Here is a 15,967-nt window from a genome sequence, read left to right as displayed (position 1 = left end):
GTAGACTGAGGAGATGTTAAGTATACAGTCATGAGGTCCTGAGTTCAGATTTCTAATATGCATGTTAAAAAAAAGCCAGGTGTTAAAAAAAAAACTCATCGCTATACCTAGTGCTGGGAAGGTGAAGAGAGGATTCTGGGCTTAATGAGAGACTTTGTTTCAAAATAAAAATGAAATAAAATAAAATAAAATAAAGTAAGGTGGATAGCAATAGAGGAAGACATTTGATATCAACCTCTGGCCTCCACATATACACATAAACACATGTATCCAAATACATATAACAAACACAAAAATGTGCAGACATGTTATATATACAAAATAAAGCCAAAACAAATATTTAGGGATGTATTGCCACATAAGTTGTTACCAATAAATGTGGTAGTTGTTGCCACTTGAACTCTTTGGGAAAGAGTGGGTGGGTACTTCAGAGGGTAATGATAGTCTGCTTCTTGGTCCTCTGTTTTGGTTTTTAATAATTCATTTTCATTTTCTGTAAGAGTACTATCTTTTAATCTTAATTTTTTTAAGGTTTATTTATTTTATTTATTTAAGTGTACTGTAACTGTGTTCAGACACACCAGAAGAAGGCATCAGGTCCCATTTCAGATGGTTGTGAGCCACCATATGGTTGCTTGGGAATTAAACTGGGGATCTCTGGAAGAGCAGTCAGTGTTCCTAACCACTGAGCCATCTCTCCAGCCCCTTCAGTATTAAAATATTTTAAGAATTTTCTTAGGTATTCTGGTGCATGCATGTAGTCCCAACATTTAGGAGAAGTAGGAGGCATTCAGGGGCATTCCTGGATATGAAAACAAATTCAAGAACAGTCTGAGTTGCTTAAGAATTTGTCTGAAAACACCAAGCACAAAACAAAACAAAAAGTACTGCGGGTGTTGGAAGAAGGATACCATGGAAATAGACAAAAGTTACAAATTAAACTTTTCCTCATCTTCACAGAAAGCTGGTTTTCAGACACATACTCGTTTGCTACCATGCTATTTGCCAATGAAGGAGAGTTAGAGGGACAAAGGAAGGCAAGGAAGGTGAAAGCGACATCCCTGAGATGGCTGCTTCTTGTTACCGGAAGACATTGTGGAAAATATTGTGAGGAGAACCAGTAGGAAGGCACATAGGTTGGTGTCTAACCAGAACCAATAGGAGAAAGGAGAAAACCTCGGGGCCCTGTAAAATACCCAAGCCAGCATCTGTTGAAATGGACTTCCAGGCTTAGGCCACTCCCATGCCGAATGTGAAAAGCTTTCACCTCAGTGTGTCTTGGTTTTGGGGGGCACTTAGTTCTTTGTCCATGTAAGGAGACAAACTCAGAAGTCTTCTAGATGTCCACAGCAACCTTATTATATACTATATTGTATATAACAGAAGTCTTAAGAGAAAATATTGACTGAACATTTACTGATCTGTACCACATTAAAAAAAATGACACATAGATAAAATTCTGTAAAGATGAACTTCTTTGTGTTCCTTGAGGAAGAGTCCATCAACATTTCATCTTCTGTTGAGAGGTAACACAGTGGTTCATTGTTTGTTCTGAAGTCATTGGTGTTTCATCTAACATTTATGCCTGTTTTATAAACACCTAATAAATATCTCAGCCTGTCTTATAGCTTTTTTATACTTAGTCATTTTGTATGCTTTAAAAACTTGTAAAAAAGTAAAAGCAATTGTTATGAGGGGCACTAAAAATGAGGCAATACAAATGTAGTTTTGAGTGGAGTGAATTTGGTTATTAGAATCATATATCCTTATTGTAAAGTATTAATGAGTTTTTACAGTACTTTTGTCACAGAGAAAATGTTATGTTCTTTTGAAAAATAATTTGTATAATTATTAATTTGGAGTTTCAGGTTAATATTTTGTTTTGTTTTTAGGTGATTCCTCCTAAGGAGTGGAAGCCAAGACAATGCTATGATGATATTGATAATTTGCTTATTCCAGCACCAATTCAGCAGATGGTCACAGGACAGTCGGGACTGTTTACTCAATACAACATCCAGAAAAAGCCCATGACTGTGAAGGAGTTCAGGCAGCTGGCTAACAGTAGCAAGTGAGTCAGTTGTGTTTATGTCTGTATTCCTTCCGAAGAGGTATGTGAGGCAAGAAGCCAAATAGACAGAGAAGCCTGAGAAGCCTGGGCTGAGAAGCAGGATCCTTCTTTTTCATCCCTTGTCTCCATCTCTGGTTTCTGTTCTTCAAATGATGGCTTATACTCGCTTAATTCTAAAGAAATTATTCTGCATTTTATAATCCCATTTGTAAAATCTAGAAATGGTTCTCTTTATTTTCTTTAGTTATCAGAGGTTTTTAGTTCTTTTTAGCTTTGCTAGGGAAAATTTTATTCATAATTTTAAGACTAAAATGAGCACGCACAATTTAAAAATAATATAGGAAAATATCTATTATATTAGTTATTACTATAAAAATTCTTAAAACTAAAAGCTAGCTCATAATTATAAAAGTCAGAAACCTAGGAGTCATTTAGATAAGTAATTAAGCTTAGGATTTCTGCCACATTTACTGTTAAGGCTATGACCGGGAGGGTGGCTGACTGAGAACTTGGCTGGAAGATTTGTCCCAGGAGGGGTCCTTTTATGAGGCTAAAGTCCATGTTTCTTGTCCTTTAAGTGGAACTTTACAAATGTGTAGAAACATAGATATATTATTTTCTTTATCCCACACCAGTCCTGCTATCTACTCACACATCTTTAAAAACACATTTGAGTAAATTGCAGATATTGGTCTGTTTTATCTGAAGTACTTCTGCATGAATATGTAACTTTAGAGTTCAGGATTGGCTTTCTTCCTTCCTTTCTTTCTTCCTTTCTTTCTCCTTTTCTTTCTTTCTTCCTTCCTTCCTTCCTTCCTTCCTTCCTTCCTTTCTTTCTTTCTTTCTTTCTTTCTTTCTTTTCTTTCTTTCTTGCTTTCTTGCTTTCTTGCTTTCTTGCTTGCTTTCTTGCTTTCTAGTTTTCTAGCTTTCTAGCTTTCTAGCTTTCTTTCTTTTTTTTAAATTAAGTTTGTTCTTCGACAATTTCATACAGGTATTTAACACATTCTGGTACTATCCATTTTTATCTCCTTAACTCCTGTGTCAGCTCCCTCTCCTCCTAATAGGTCCCATTTCCATAGTCTTGCCCTCTTGTTATATGACCTACTGAGTTTAATAAGGGGTGTATGAGTGATCACAGACTTACAAATATTGAATGGAGCCAGTTAGGTTCACCCGTGGGAATACAACTCTTTTTCCAAATCCATCACTAGCCAATAGAGTCCCCCTTCGTTGACTTACAATTGATAGTCCAATATTGTGCAGACTCATAGTAGACAGCCAGTGCTTCTGGAAGTTCACGATTAAAATGTCTGTGTCCTGTCTAGTAGATGGCATATCTTTGTTACTTCTCTATCTTCCTGCTCTTACATTCTTTCTGCTACCACTTTGGCGGTGTTCTCTGAATTCTCATATAGTAGCTGTTGGTTTCTTCTAGAGAAATTGAGTAGGTACATCATATACTGAATGGGGAGAAGAATGAAGTCTTTTGTTTTTGAGGCAGGGAGATATCCAGTCACTAAAAAGCTGAGACTGACATTGAATTTGTAGTCCTTCTGTCTCTGTCTCCCTTGTTCTGGATCTATAGGTGTCATCATACCCAGCAAAATTTTCATTCTTGAAGGGAAGACTGTTAAAGAATTTATGGTTATATTTTTAAACCTTAGTGTTTTTTTTTATGTGGTATTGGATGCCCAAAATAAAAATATTAATGTTTGTCTAGCATACATGAGGCCCTGTGTTTAATCATCAGTACTCATAAACATGGTTTGATGATATATACACCTGACTCTACATGTAGCGGCAAAAGGATCATTTAAAGGTTAAAAGTCATCTGAAAACCCCCTTAAAACTGACTATGCTCCCTCTCCTGCTCTTTTCTCCTCTTCCTGTAAAAATCTCAGAAAAAAAGCTCAATCTTAGAATAATGAAATCTCCAAGTATTTTAAAAAACATGCCAAACCTAATAGACCAGTCAAAAACATTATTGTTTAAATTTCTTGTATAGTTATGAATGGAAGCAAATCTTTGGATGAATTTAGCTGATAAATCATAAAAGTAACTTGCGTGCGTGAGTGCATATTTTACATAGTATACAAATGACAAAGAGTCTTTCCTGTTATTTCTAGTGTGGTATAAAAATTAAACTTTGAATTAAAAATATATATACAAGTAAACCCCATTCTTTTAGATCTTATTGAGAATGGAATTTTAATTATAGATTGAACACCTCATCATTCAAACATTAAGAAACTTTTTTATTAGCACAAGTGTGTGTGCATGTGTGTGTATGTGAGTAGGATATGCTTGTGTGAGCATTCATGTTCCAAACAACTTTTGTGTGGTGGTCTTGGAGCAACTTTGTGGAGTTGGTTCCAGGAATGAATCTCAGGTCTTCAGGCTTCTGAGGCAACTGCTTTTATCCATTAAGGCGTCTTGCTGACCACATAACTTTTCTAATAACAATTATTATTATTATTATTATTATTATTATTATTATTATTATTATTATTATTTTGCGCTGAGGATTGAACCTAGGACCTTTTGATTGCAAGCCAAGTTCTCTACTATTGAGCTAAATCTCCAAGCCCCCTAGAGTTCTTTTATAATTACAATGAAAGATAATACAACAATGAAGAACCAATATTATTAAATCTGTTATAAAATATTTAGTCTTTTATTTATCTAATATTGTTAAAATATGTTACTCTTAAGTTATTGATAAGTGAATTCACTGACACAAACATTTGCTGCTATGTTGATAGTTCAAGAGTAGTTTGTACTTAAGAGCAATCAAATTATGTATACTAAAACAAAATTAGTATTCTTAGTCCAGTGAGATGACTCAGCAGACAAAGGTTCTTTTCTGTCAAGATCAACTTTCTGAGTTCTGTGCTTGGGACTTATATTGAGGAATGAGAGAACCAACTCCCACAAATTGTCCTCTTACCATGTGGCACATGTATGAGAACATGCACAATAAAAAAATGAATTTAAATAAAAATCTCTTTCGGTAAGCATAATATCTCTGTACACAGTGCTATGTGGCTTTTAATGAGTATAAAGCTTTTATGATATTTAACCAGGGAGGGAGAATTTTCATTTTGTAGATGTTGTTGAGATCGATTTTGAAGGAAGGTCAAACCTTTCAAGCAGTTAAAAAAATAATACGTGCAGGTGGCATTGTCTGGTTTGTTTACCACTGCAGATAGTGTAACCTAAGATATGACAGGTACTTGTACTATATATATTGAATGGATAAATAGTGTTATGATATCAAAAATACATTTGAAGTTTTAGAAATTATTAGGTAAGTAATAAACATTTAGTTATTAAAACTATATATTTCTCGGTTTTGTATAGTGTTATGTATAGTAAAGCCTCTATGTCTCTCGTTAAGTGAAATGTATAGTAAGTCTTTTGTGACTGGCTTTGTTTGAAATGTATCAGCAAAGCCTTTACTATGACTGGTTTAATCAGTAGAGGCTGAGAAATTGTTTTGAGTCTGATTGAATTTTGAAGAAATGTTGCCTTCTGGGATCTTCTGCACTTGTTGCTACATGAGAGCTTGCAGCTGCACCAACCTTGGTCCTAAGACACTCCTGGTAGATAAACTTTGGAGTTCTTACTGTTGATTATGGCTAGCCATTGTCAAAAAGGACTGAAATGTGTATAGATTGTCTGCTTTCTTAAGCAGCAAAGACAAGATAACTTTAGTAGTTGAACTTTTTCAATCACCAATTACTTTTGCGTAATGATTGAATAAAGTAACTGGCTGGAGTGAGCTAGTTGGGGTCAGTCTTTTCCAGGAAGACTAAACTCCACTGCTTGTTTGGAAAATGAAGGCTTAGCTTCTTGGTGAACTTCTCTTTCTTATGCCACCAAGAACATCATTGAATCATGGCATTCTGTAGTTTTCCTGATAAGTTTTAGACATACTTGGTTTTATTTTTAGTTCTAAAATGTAATCATAAGGTATTGTTTGAACAATTTATAGATTGAATTTTATTTCTTTCAAAATCAATATACCTCTATGTTTTGAATTTGTTTTTCATGAAGATTATAGTGTTAAGATGTTGTGCTGCTTTGTTTTTTATCAGTTTGACTGACATAAGCTAGAATCACCTGGGAAAAGGGAATCTCAGTTATGGAAATGCATGCCTTTATCAGATTTGTAAGTCTGTAAGGCATTTTCTTTTCTTTTTTTATATGTTCTTTTTCTTTTATTGATTTTTTTTATTTACATTTCAAATGTTATTCCCCACCGCATCCCCCTCCCCTTCTTCTATAAGGGTGTATCCCCGCCATACACTCCTGAACTTGCCCTACAGTGGGGGTGGGGGAGGTCCAACCTTGGCAGGACCAAGGGATCTCCTCTCATTGGTGTCCAACAAGGCCATCCTCTGCGATGTATGCAGTTGGAGCCTTGGGTCAGTCCATGTCTATAGTCTTTGAGTAGTGGTTTAGTCCCTGAGAACTCTGGTTGGTTGGCATTGTTGTTCTTATGGGGTTGCAAACCCCTTCACCTCTTTCAATCCTTTCTCTAACTCCTCCAACAGGACCCTGTTCTCAGTTCAATGGTTTGCTGCTAGCATTCGCCTCTGTATTTGACATGCTCTGGTTGTGTCTCTCAGGAGACATCTATATCTGGTTCCTGTCAGCATACATTTCTTAGCTTCATCAATCTTATCTAGTTTTGGTGGCTGCATATATATGGGCCACATGTGGGACAGGCTCTGAATGGCCGTTACTTCCATCTCTGATCCAAACTTTGCCTCCATATCCCATCCTACGAAGTTTTTGTTCGCCCTTTTAAGAAGGCCATCCTTCTTGAGCTTCATGTGGTCTATGGATTGCATCTTGGGTAATTCGAGCTTTTGGGCTAATATCCATTTATCAGTGAGTCCATACGATGGGTGTTTTGTTGTGATTGGGTTACTTCACTCAGGATGATACTTGGTAATTCCATCCATTTGTCTATGAATTTCATGAAGTCATTGTTTCTGATAGCTGAGTAGTACTCCATTGTGTAGATGTACCACATTTTCTGAATCCATTCTTCTGTTGAAGGGCATCTGGGTTCTTTCCAGCTTCTGGCTATTATAAATAAGGCTGCTATGAACATAGTGGAGCATGTGTCTTTGTTGTATGTTGGAGCATCTTTTGGGTATATGCCTAAGAGAGGTATAGCTGGGTCTTCAGGTAGTGCAATGCTCAATTTTCTGAGAACCTCCAGACTGATTTCTAGAGTGGTTGAACCAGTTTGCAATCCCACCAACAATGGAGGAGTGTTCCTCTTTCTCCACATCCTCACCAGTATCTTTTGTCACCTGAAGTTTTGATCTTAGCCATTCTGACTGGTGTGAGGTGGAATTTCAGGGTTGTTTTGATTTGCATTTCCCTGATGACTAAGGATGTTGAGTATTTCTTTAGGTTTTTCTCATCCATTCGATATTCTTCAGCTGAGAATTCTTTGTTTAGCTCTGTACCCCATTTTTTAATAGGGTTATTTGGCTATCTGGAGTCTAACTTCTTGAGTTCTTTGTATATTTTGGACATTAGCCCTCTATCAGATATAGGATTGGTAAAGATCTTTTCCCAATCTGTTGGTTGCCATTTTGTCCTAATGACCGTGTCCTTTGCCTTACAGAAGCTTTGCATTTTTATGAAGCCCCATTTGTCCATTCTTGATTTTAGATATAAGCCATTGGTGTTTTGTTCTGGAAATTTTCTCCAGTGCTCATGTGATCGAGACTCTTCCCCACTTTTTCTTCTATTAGTTTGAGTGTATCTGATTTGATGTGGAGGTCCTTGATATAGTTGGACGTAAGCTTTGTACAGGGCATTAAAAATGGGTCCATGTGAATTCTTCTACATGCTGACCTCCAGTTGAACCAGCACCATTTGTTGGAAATGCTATCTTTTTCTTTTTTTTTTTTTTTTTTTTTTTGTGGACCTCAGACTTGCAATGTTGTAGTCATCAGCTACCTTTTTTTGATTGGATGGTTTTAGCTCCTTTGTTAGAGATGAAGTGACCATAGGTGTGTGGGTTCATTTCTGGGTCTTCAATTCTATTCCACTGATCTACTTGCCTATCTCTGTACCAATACCATACAGTTTTTAATCACTATTGCTCTGTATTACTGCTTGAGGTCAGGGATCATTTTTCCCCCAGAAGTTCTTTTATTGATGAGGATAGTTTCTGCTCTCCTGGGTTTTTTGTTATTCCAAATGAATTTGCAAGTTACTTTTTCTACTCCTATGAAGAATTGAGTTGGAATTTTGATGGGGATTGCATTGAATCTGTAGATTGCTTTTGGCAAAATGGCCATTTTTACTATATTAATCCTGCCAGTCCATAAGCATGGGAGGTCTTTCCATCTTCTGAGATCTTCAATTTCTTTTTTCAGAGACTTGAAGTTCTTTTCATATAGATCTTTCACTTGCTTGGTTAAAGTCACAGTGAGGTATTTTATATTATGTAGGACTATTGTGAAAGGTGCTGTTTCCCTAATTTATTTGTCCACCTGTTTATCCTTTGAGTAGAGGAAGTCTACTGATTTGTTTTGAGTTAATTTTATACCTAGCCACTTTGCTGAAGTTGTTTATAAGGCTTAATAGTTCTCTGGTGGAACTTTTGGGGTCACTTAAGTATACTATCATATCATCTGCAAATAGTGATATTTTGACTTCTTCCTTTCTAATTTGTATCCCTTTGACCTCCTTTTGTTCTCTGAATGCTGTGGCTAGGACTTCGAGTATGATATTGAATAAGTAGGGAAGGGGTGGGCAGCCTTGTGTAGTCCCAGATTCTAGTGGGATTGACTTCAAGTTTCTCTCCATTTAGTTTGATGATGGCTACTGGTTTGCTGTGTATTGCTTGAATTCCTGATTTTTCCAGGACTTTTATCATAAACGAGTGTTAAATTTTGTCAAATGCTTTCTCAGCATCTAATGAAATGATCATGTGGTTTTTTTTCTTTGAGTTTGTTTATGTAGTGGATTATGTTGATGGATTTCCATATATTGATCCATCCCTGCATCCCTGGGATGAAGCCTACTTGATCATGGCGGATGATCACTTTGATATATTCTTGGATTCTGTTTGCAAGAATTTTATTGAGTATTTTTTCGTCAATATTCATAGGGGAAATTGGTCTGAAGTTCTCTTTCTTTGTTGGGTCTTTGTGTGGTTTAGTTATAAGCATAATTGTGGCTTCATAAAAGGAATTGGGAAGTGCTCCATCTGTTTCTATTCTGTAGAATAGTTTGGATAGTATTGGTATGAGGTCTTCTATGAAGGTCTGATAGAATTCTGCACTAAACTCATCTTGTCCTGGGCTCTTTTTGGTTGGGAGACCTTTAATGACTGCTTCTATTTCCTTAGGAGTTATGGGGTTGTTTAGATGGATTATCTGATCGTGATTTAACTTTGGTACCTGGTATTTGTCTAGAAAATTGTCCATTTCCTCCAGATTTTCCAGTTTTGTTGAATATAGGCTTTTGTAGTAGGATCTGATGCTTTTTTGAATTTCCTCAGATTCTGTTGTTTTGTCTCCCTTTTTCATTTGTAATTTTTCAGTTTGGATATTATCTCTGTGCCCTCTGGTTAGTCTGCTAAGTGGTTATCTTTCTTGTTAATTTTCTCATTGAACCATCTCCTGGTTTTATTCATTATTTGTACAGTCCTTTTTGTTTTTACTTGGTTGATTTTAGCTCTCAGTATGATTATTTCCTGCCTTCTACTCCTTGGGTGTATTTGATTCCTTTTGTTCTAGAGCTGTTAGGTGTGCTGTCAAGATGCTAAAGTATGCTCTCTTGTTTATCTTTGAAGGCACTCAGAGCTTTGAATTTTTCTCTTAGCACTGCTTTCATTGTGTACTATAAGTTTGGTTATGTTGTGCCTTCGTTTCCATTAAATTTTAAAAAGTCTTTTAATTTTCCTTCTTTATTTCTTCCTTTACCATTTTATCATTGAGTGGAGCATTGTTTATCTTCCATGTATGTGTGGGCTTTCTGTTTGTGGTTCTGTTTCTGTTGTTTTGTTTTTCTGTTATTCTAGACCAGCCTTAGTCTGTGGTGGTCTGAAGGATGCATGGGATCATTTCTATCTTTCTGTATCTGTTGAAGCCTGTTTTATGACCGATTATATGGTTAATTTTGGAGAAGGTATCATGATGTGCTGAGAAGAAGGTATATTCTTTTGTTTTAGGATGAAATGTTCTATAAATTTCTGTTTTGTTCATAAAATCTGTTAGTTTCTCTGTGTCTCTGTTTAATTTCTCTTTCCATGATCTGTCCATTGATGAGAGTGGGGTGTTGAAATCTCTTACTATTATTGTGAGATGTGCAATGTGTGATTTGAGCTTTAGTCAGGTTTTTTTTTTTTTTTTTTTTTTTTTTTAAATGAATGTGCATCCTTTGTGCTTTCTTTATTGTTTCTATTTTCATTTTTAAATCCTGGACAGTTTTGTTTAATTCCTTCACCTGTTTGGTTGTGTTTTCTTTTTAATTTTTTTTTTTTTTTTTTTTTTTAGGGGCTGGGGCCCGAACCCAGGGCCTTTGGCTTCCTAGGCAAGCGCTCTACCACTGAGCCAAATCCCCAAACCCCTTTTAATTTTTAAATGGATTTTTGTGTTTTCCTCTTAAGGGCTTCTACTTGTTTACTTGTGTTGTCCTATATTTCTTTAAAGGAATGAGTTATTTATGTCCTTCAAAAGTCCTCCATCATCATCCTAAAATGTGGTTTTAAATCTAAGCCTTGCTCTTCTGGTGTGTTTGGATATCTAGTATTTGCTTTGTTGGGAAATCTGGGCTCTGATAATGCCAAGTAGTCTTGGTTTCTGTTGTTTAGGGTCCCATGGTTGCCTCTTGCCATAAGGTTGTCTCTGGTGTTACCTTGTCTTGCTGTCTCTGACAGTGGCTTGACCCTCCTATATGCCTGTATGTTGTTATTCCTGTAGACCTATTTTCTTTCAGCCGGTTCTGGGAATAGAGAGCTGCTCCTGGGTTTTTGTGACCTGAAGCCTTCTGGCTGGTTGCTTGATGCAGAAGAGTTGGTCTTACCTCTGCTGTCAGGTGTGTAGGCACTCTTGGAGACTGCCTTTCAACTCTTGGTGCAGGTAGAAACCCAAAGGGTCCTGCCCCTGACTGCTCCAGTGGGCACAGAAGGCACTAGGAGATTTCCTTTTGGGTCAGGAATACGGGCACAAAGTAGTTGTCTTCTCTGAGTTCTCAGCAGTGTCTGTACTTCTGAGGGTCTAGCTCTCTCTCCAACGGGATTTGGGAACAGGGAACTGTGGGACCAGTGCAGTTCCTTTCCGGGGAGCAGGCAGAAATCAGAAGGTTCCTGCTGCTGACTGCTCCTATATTCCTATATCCAGAGACACCATTCAGTTTCTTCTTTGGCCAGGAATGTGAACAGAAGTGGGCTGAAGTGGTGGTCTCTCTGGAGGTCTCAGGATTGTCTGCACTTCTTGGGGTTCACCTCTCTCCCTCACGGGATTAATGTGTAGGGAGCTGTGGGATTGGTTCTGTTAGGTTCCAGGCACAGCCAGAAACTGTAAATGTTCTATCCCAGTTCTGCCTTTTTGTGTCCTGATTCCACTAGTCAGGTCGTTTGGAGCAGAAAAGTTGGTCTTAACCTCTGCTCTCAGGTATGTAGGCACTCCTGGCCACTGGCTTTCAGCTCTTGGTGCAGGCAGAACCCCAAAGAACGGTCCTGTCCTGGACTGCTCCTCGGTCCCTGTGCCCAGAGGGCACAGATGGCACTAGGCGATTTCTTCCTGTGTTGGGAATGTCAGAAGAAAGTAGTTGTCTCCTCTGAGTTCTCAGGAGTGTCCGCACTTCTGAGGGTCCAGCTCTCTCCCCCATGGGATTTGGGTACAGGGAGCTGTGGTGGGCATTTTCTTGATTAATGATTTATATGGGAGGACTCATCTAACTGGGGATGATGACACCTGTTGAATGCTGGTCCTGTGTTAGAAGAAAGCAGGCCGAGTAAGACATGAGGAGCAAGTCAGTAGGCAATGTTCCTCTATAGCCTTTGCTTTAGTCCTGCCTCCAAGTTACTGTTCTTTGAATTTTGCCTTGGCTTCTCTGAGTGATGGATTGTGATTGGGACATGTGAAACAAACCCTTTCTTCTCAAACTGTTCTTGTTCATGGTTTTTATTACAGCAATAGAAAGCAAACTAATCTTTGTGTGTGTGTGTGTGTGTGTGTGTGTGTGTGTGTGTGTGTGTGTGTGTGTGTGTGTGTGTGTGTGTTGTTTAAACATACATATATTTCTACTAGTAGTTTTATGGGGAAATTTACTGCAATTGATAGTGGTCTGAACTCTTCAGGGATTTTTAGTCAGGGATTTAGTCAGGGATTTTTTTTATATACAAAGCATTTGGTCTTCATAGTGGTTGAAGATTGGGTTTGAGAGGAGTACATTTTTAACTTTTTCTTGTTAGCATATTCATTTGCATATGTACACAGTACACAGTTTGCTTGGCCTTACCAGTATAGAGGACATGATTGATAATATGTGCTGTTTTGTGTGGCCTATCTTACCGATGAATCATCTCATGGAGCCTTCTCCAACAGATTTGTTGATTCCTATCGTATTTTACTTTTTCAAAAGATTCTACTTATTTTTTTTTAAATTACATATAGGTGTATACTATTTGCATCTCTTCCTCTTTGTTCTTCAGCTATTCCTCTCTTACTTCCTCTCAAATATATGTCCTATTTAATTATTGTTACACCAGATATGTTGTGTATGTATATATTATTACTTACAGCTATAAATGGATTAATATATAAATACTGCTTGCTGAACCCATTTACTATCATATGTAAATAACCACTTGGCATTGGATAACCAATTAGGGGGCTCAACTCTGGGAAAGACTCATCCTCTTAACAATTTTTAATTGCCTGTACCTCTTCATCTAGGAAGTGGGTGTTGTGAAAATTCTCCCCATTTTTGTGGTCATGTTAGCTCGTCTCATTATTCATTTGTTGTTTTGCTATTATTACATTGTCACAATTTCATGGGTGTTGCTTCCTTGTCCTATATAGAAGACACAATTAGGCAGGACATATCCTGATCCTTTGGCTCTTTCAATCTTTCCTTTTTTTTTTTAACAGTGTTCCTGAGCCTTAGGTGTAGGGTTGTGTTATGGTTATATCAGTTGGGGACTAGGTACTTCAGAGCCATATGTTCTCTGTATTTTGACCATTTATGCTCTGCAATGATGTCCACCTGCTGTAAAAATGAGTTTCATTCATAGGGATGAAACCTATACTTTTCTGTATGTATAGGATAAAATATGTAGACTACAGTTAGATGTTATACTGTTGTCTTAGGGTTTGCTTTGCTGTGAAGCAGCACCATGACCAAAGCAACTCTTATAAGACAACATATAATTGGGGTTTGTTTACTGGTTCAGAGTCCATTATTTTCAAGGCGGGAACATGGCAGCATCCAGGCAGAAATGGTGCAGAAGGAGCTGAGAGTTCTACCACTTCATGTGAAGGTCATTAGGAGAAGATTGACTCTCATGTGTTTAGAAGGAGGGCCTGTCTCACTGCTCTTGTCCACAGTGACACACAGCCTCCAACAAGGCTACACCTACTCTAACAAGGCCATACCTCCTAATAGCCCCATTCCCTGGGCCAAGCATATTTATACCACCACACAGGTTTAGGAAAGTGGCAGTAGTAGTAGGTTGTCCTCTAAGGTTACATGGACTCAACAGCCTTAAATGTTGGCTGCACTGGGGCTGTAGAGATGGCTCAGCAGTTAAGAGTATTGGCTGCTCTTTCAGAGGTTCTAACTTCAATTCCCAGCAACCACATGGTGGCTCATGTCCATCTGAAATAGATCTGATGTTCTCTTCTGGTGTGTCTGAAGACAGCTACAGTGTACGCATATAAATCAATCAATCAATCAATCAATCAATCAATTCAATCTTAAAAAAGAAAAAAGTTAGCTGTGTTTACAATAGCAGGCATCAATTTCCTCTTACTTAAGTCCAATTAGATTTTGGTTATTGCTGAGATAAACCTTTGCCAATAATTTGCTGTGCTGCTCATTGCTGTAGTTCATTGACTTTACAGCTGGGTAAGACTATTGATTTTTTTTCTACTTTGGCAGCTTGCATAGGAACATCTGGTACTGTGAAAGCTGGTTTCAGGGAGGAGGCTTCCAAATATGCTACAACTCAGATTCCTCTAAGAGCATGTGTCTTCAGTAGTAGGGGCTCACTTCGACCCCTGGTAGGAACCAAGGGCAACAATAACAGCCTGTTTGGTTTGAGAGTCTCTGGATTTCTCAGACCAAGAACTGAAGAGGAAGTTTCTCATGTCTGGTAGTGTGGTTGCTGTTCTTTATGGCTCTTGATGAGGGAGGGGCATTAGTACTCTTAAGTGTATGACTTTGTACACACATGCACGCACACATGCACGTATACATATACACACAACCACATGCTATTTTAGGTAAATATAAAATAGTATGATGTCATATGGCAAATACATTCAGCGTTACTTACTTGATTAATTTTTTGCTCAGGATTGGAGTCTTTTGTCTTCTCACATGAATTTTAGGAGTGTGTGAGCTCGTGTGCTCGTGTGCTCGTGTGTGTGTGTGTGTGTGTGTGTGTGTGTGTGTGTGTTAGGGATTTTGATGTAGATTGCATTGAATCTGTAAATTACTTTTGGTAGGTTTTCATTTTTACAAAACTAATTCTGCCATGAGTATGGAAGTTTTTCCTTAATCTTTTTCTTCAGAGATGGAAAGCTTTCATTGCAAAGGACTTTTAATTTTTTGGTTAAGTTTATATCTAGACATTTTATTTTATTTTTTAGGCTATTGGGAATGGGTGTGTCCATAGTGTCTTTATTAGTGTACATGATGTATATAGAAAGGCTAGAGAATTTTGAAAGTTTATTTTTGTATCCTACCACTTCATTGAGATTATTGGTCATTTTTAGACGTTTTTTGGTCAGAATTTTTGGGCTCTTACTTGATTGATTAGTTTTTCTTATGTACATCTCTTTAATCCCTTCTTTTGTCTTATTGCTCTAATTAGTGCTGCATTAGAAAGGGGGGAGGGGAGTGGATGGCCCTGCTGTTTTTTGATTTTAATGGGGTTGCTTTTCTGTACGTATAATGACATTGTCTGTGGTTCTATTGCATATAGTCTTTGTTGTGAAGAAGTGTCTTCTCCCTAGTCTTACTCTCTTTAGTACTTTTATTAAGAAGGCATGTTGGGTTTCGTTGAATGAAGCATTTACTGAATTTTTTAAAATAGTCATGTAATTTTTGTCTTTATTTGCTTTATATGATCTATTATATTTATATATTTATCATATTTATGTAATATATAAGTTAGAACCATGAAAAGCAAACTTGGTCACGATGGATGATCTTTTTGATAAATTCATAAATTCAGTCTGCAATTATTTGATTGAGGTTTACATCTATGTTAGTTGATCTGTAGTTTTGTCTTTACTTGGTTTTGGCATTAGAATACTACTGGCTACCTAAGAGAAAAGAGTTTGGAATTTTAAAAATAGTTTCAGGAGTATTGTTTACGGTGGTGGCACATGTCTTTTTTTAAAAGATTTATTTATTTCATATTTGCGATTACACCGTCACTGTCTTCAGACACACCAAAAGAGGGCATCAGATTCCATTACAGATTGTCGAGAGCCACACTGTGGTTGCTGGGAATTGAACACAGGACCTCTGAAAAAGCAGTCAGTGCTCTTAACCGCTGAGCCATCTCTCCAGCACAGCACATGTCTTTAATCCCAGCACTTGGAAGGCTGAGGCAGGTGGTTCCAGGCCAGCCTAGACTACAGAGTTCCAGCACAGCCAGGGCTACATAGAGAAACCTGCATTTAA

General features: G+C 37.5%; 1 protein-coding gene across 5 annotated transcripts in view; it reads left to right on the top strand.

Moving 5' to 3' along the window:
- Kdm4c (lysine demethylase 4C) overlaps positions 1-15,967 on the top strand; it is a 181,863-nt gene that overhangs the window by 16,963 nt on the left and 148,933 nt on the right. For 3 of the 5 annotated variants that reach the window (XR_004387957.1, XM_032902651.1, XM_032902640.1), the window contains exon 3: positions 1,893-2,068. Coding sequence is in view for 3 of the 5 variants with exons in the window: in XM_032902651.1 (XP_032758542.1) it covers positions 1,893-2,068 (176 nt within the window). In the remaining 2 variants the exon portion in view is untranslated. Of the gene's footprint in view, positions 1-1,036; positions 1,137-1,892; positions 2,069-15,967 lie in introns of those variants that run through there. The other 2 variants (XM_032902645.1, XM_032902657.1) reach the window with 2 other exon arrangements.

Source organism: Rattus rattus, chromosome 1 (genome assembly GCF_011064425.1).
Source record: "Rattus rattus isolate New Zealand chromosome 1, Rrattus_CSIRO_v1, whole genome shotgun sequence".
Taxonomy (NCBI): Eukaryota; Metazoa; Chordata; class Mammalia; order Rodentia; family Muridae; genus Rattus; species Rattus rattus.
The sequence above is the reverse complement of the archived record's forward strand: the minus strand, read 5'-3'. Positions and strand labels throughout refer to the sequence as shown.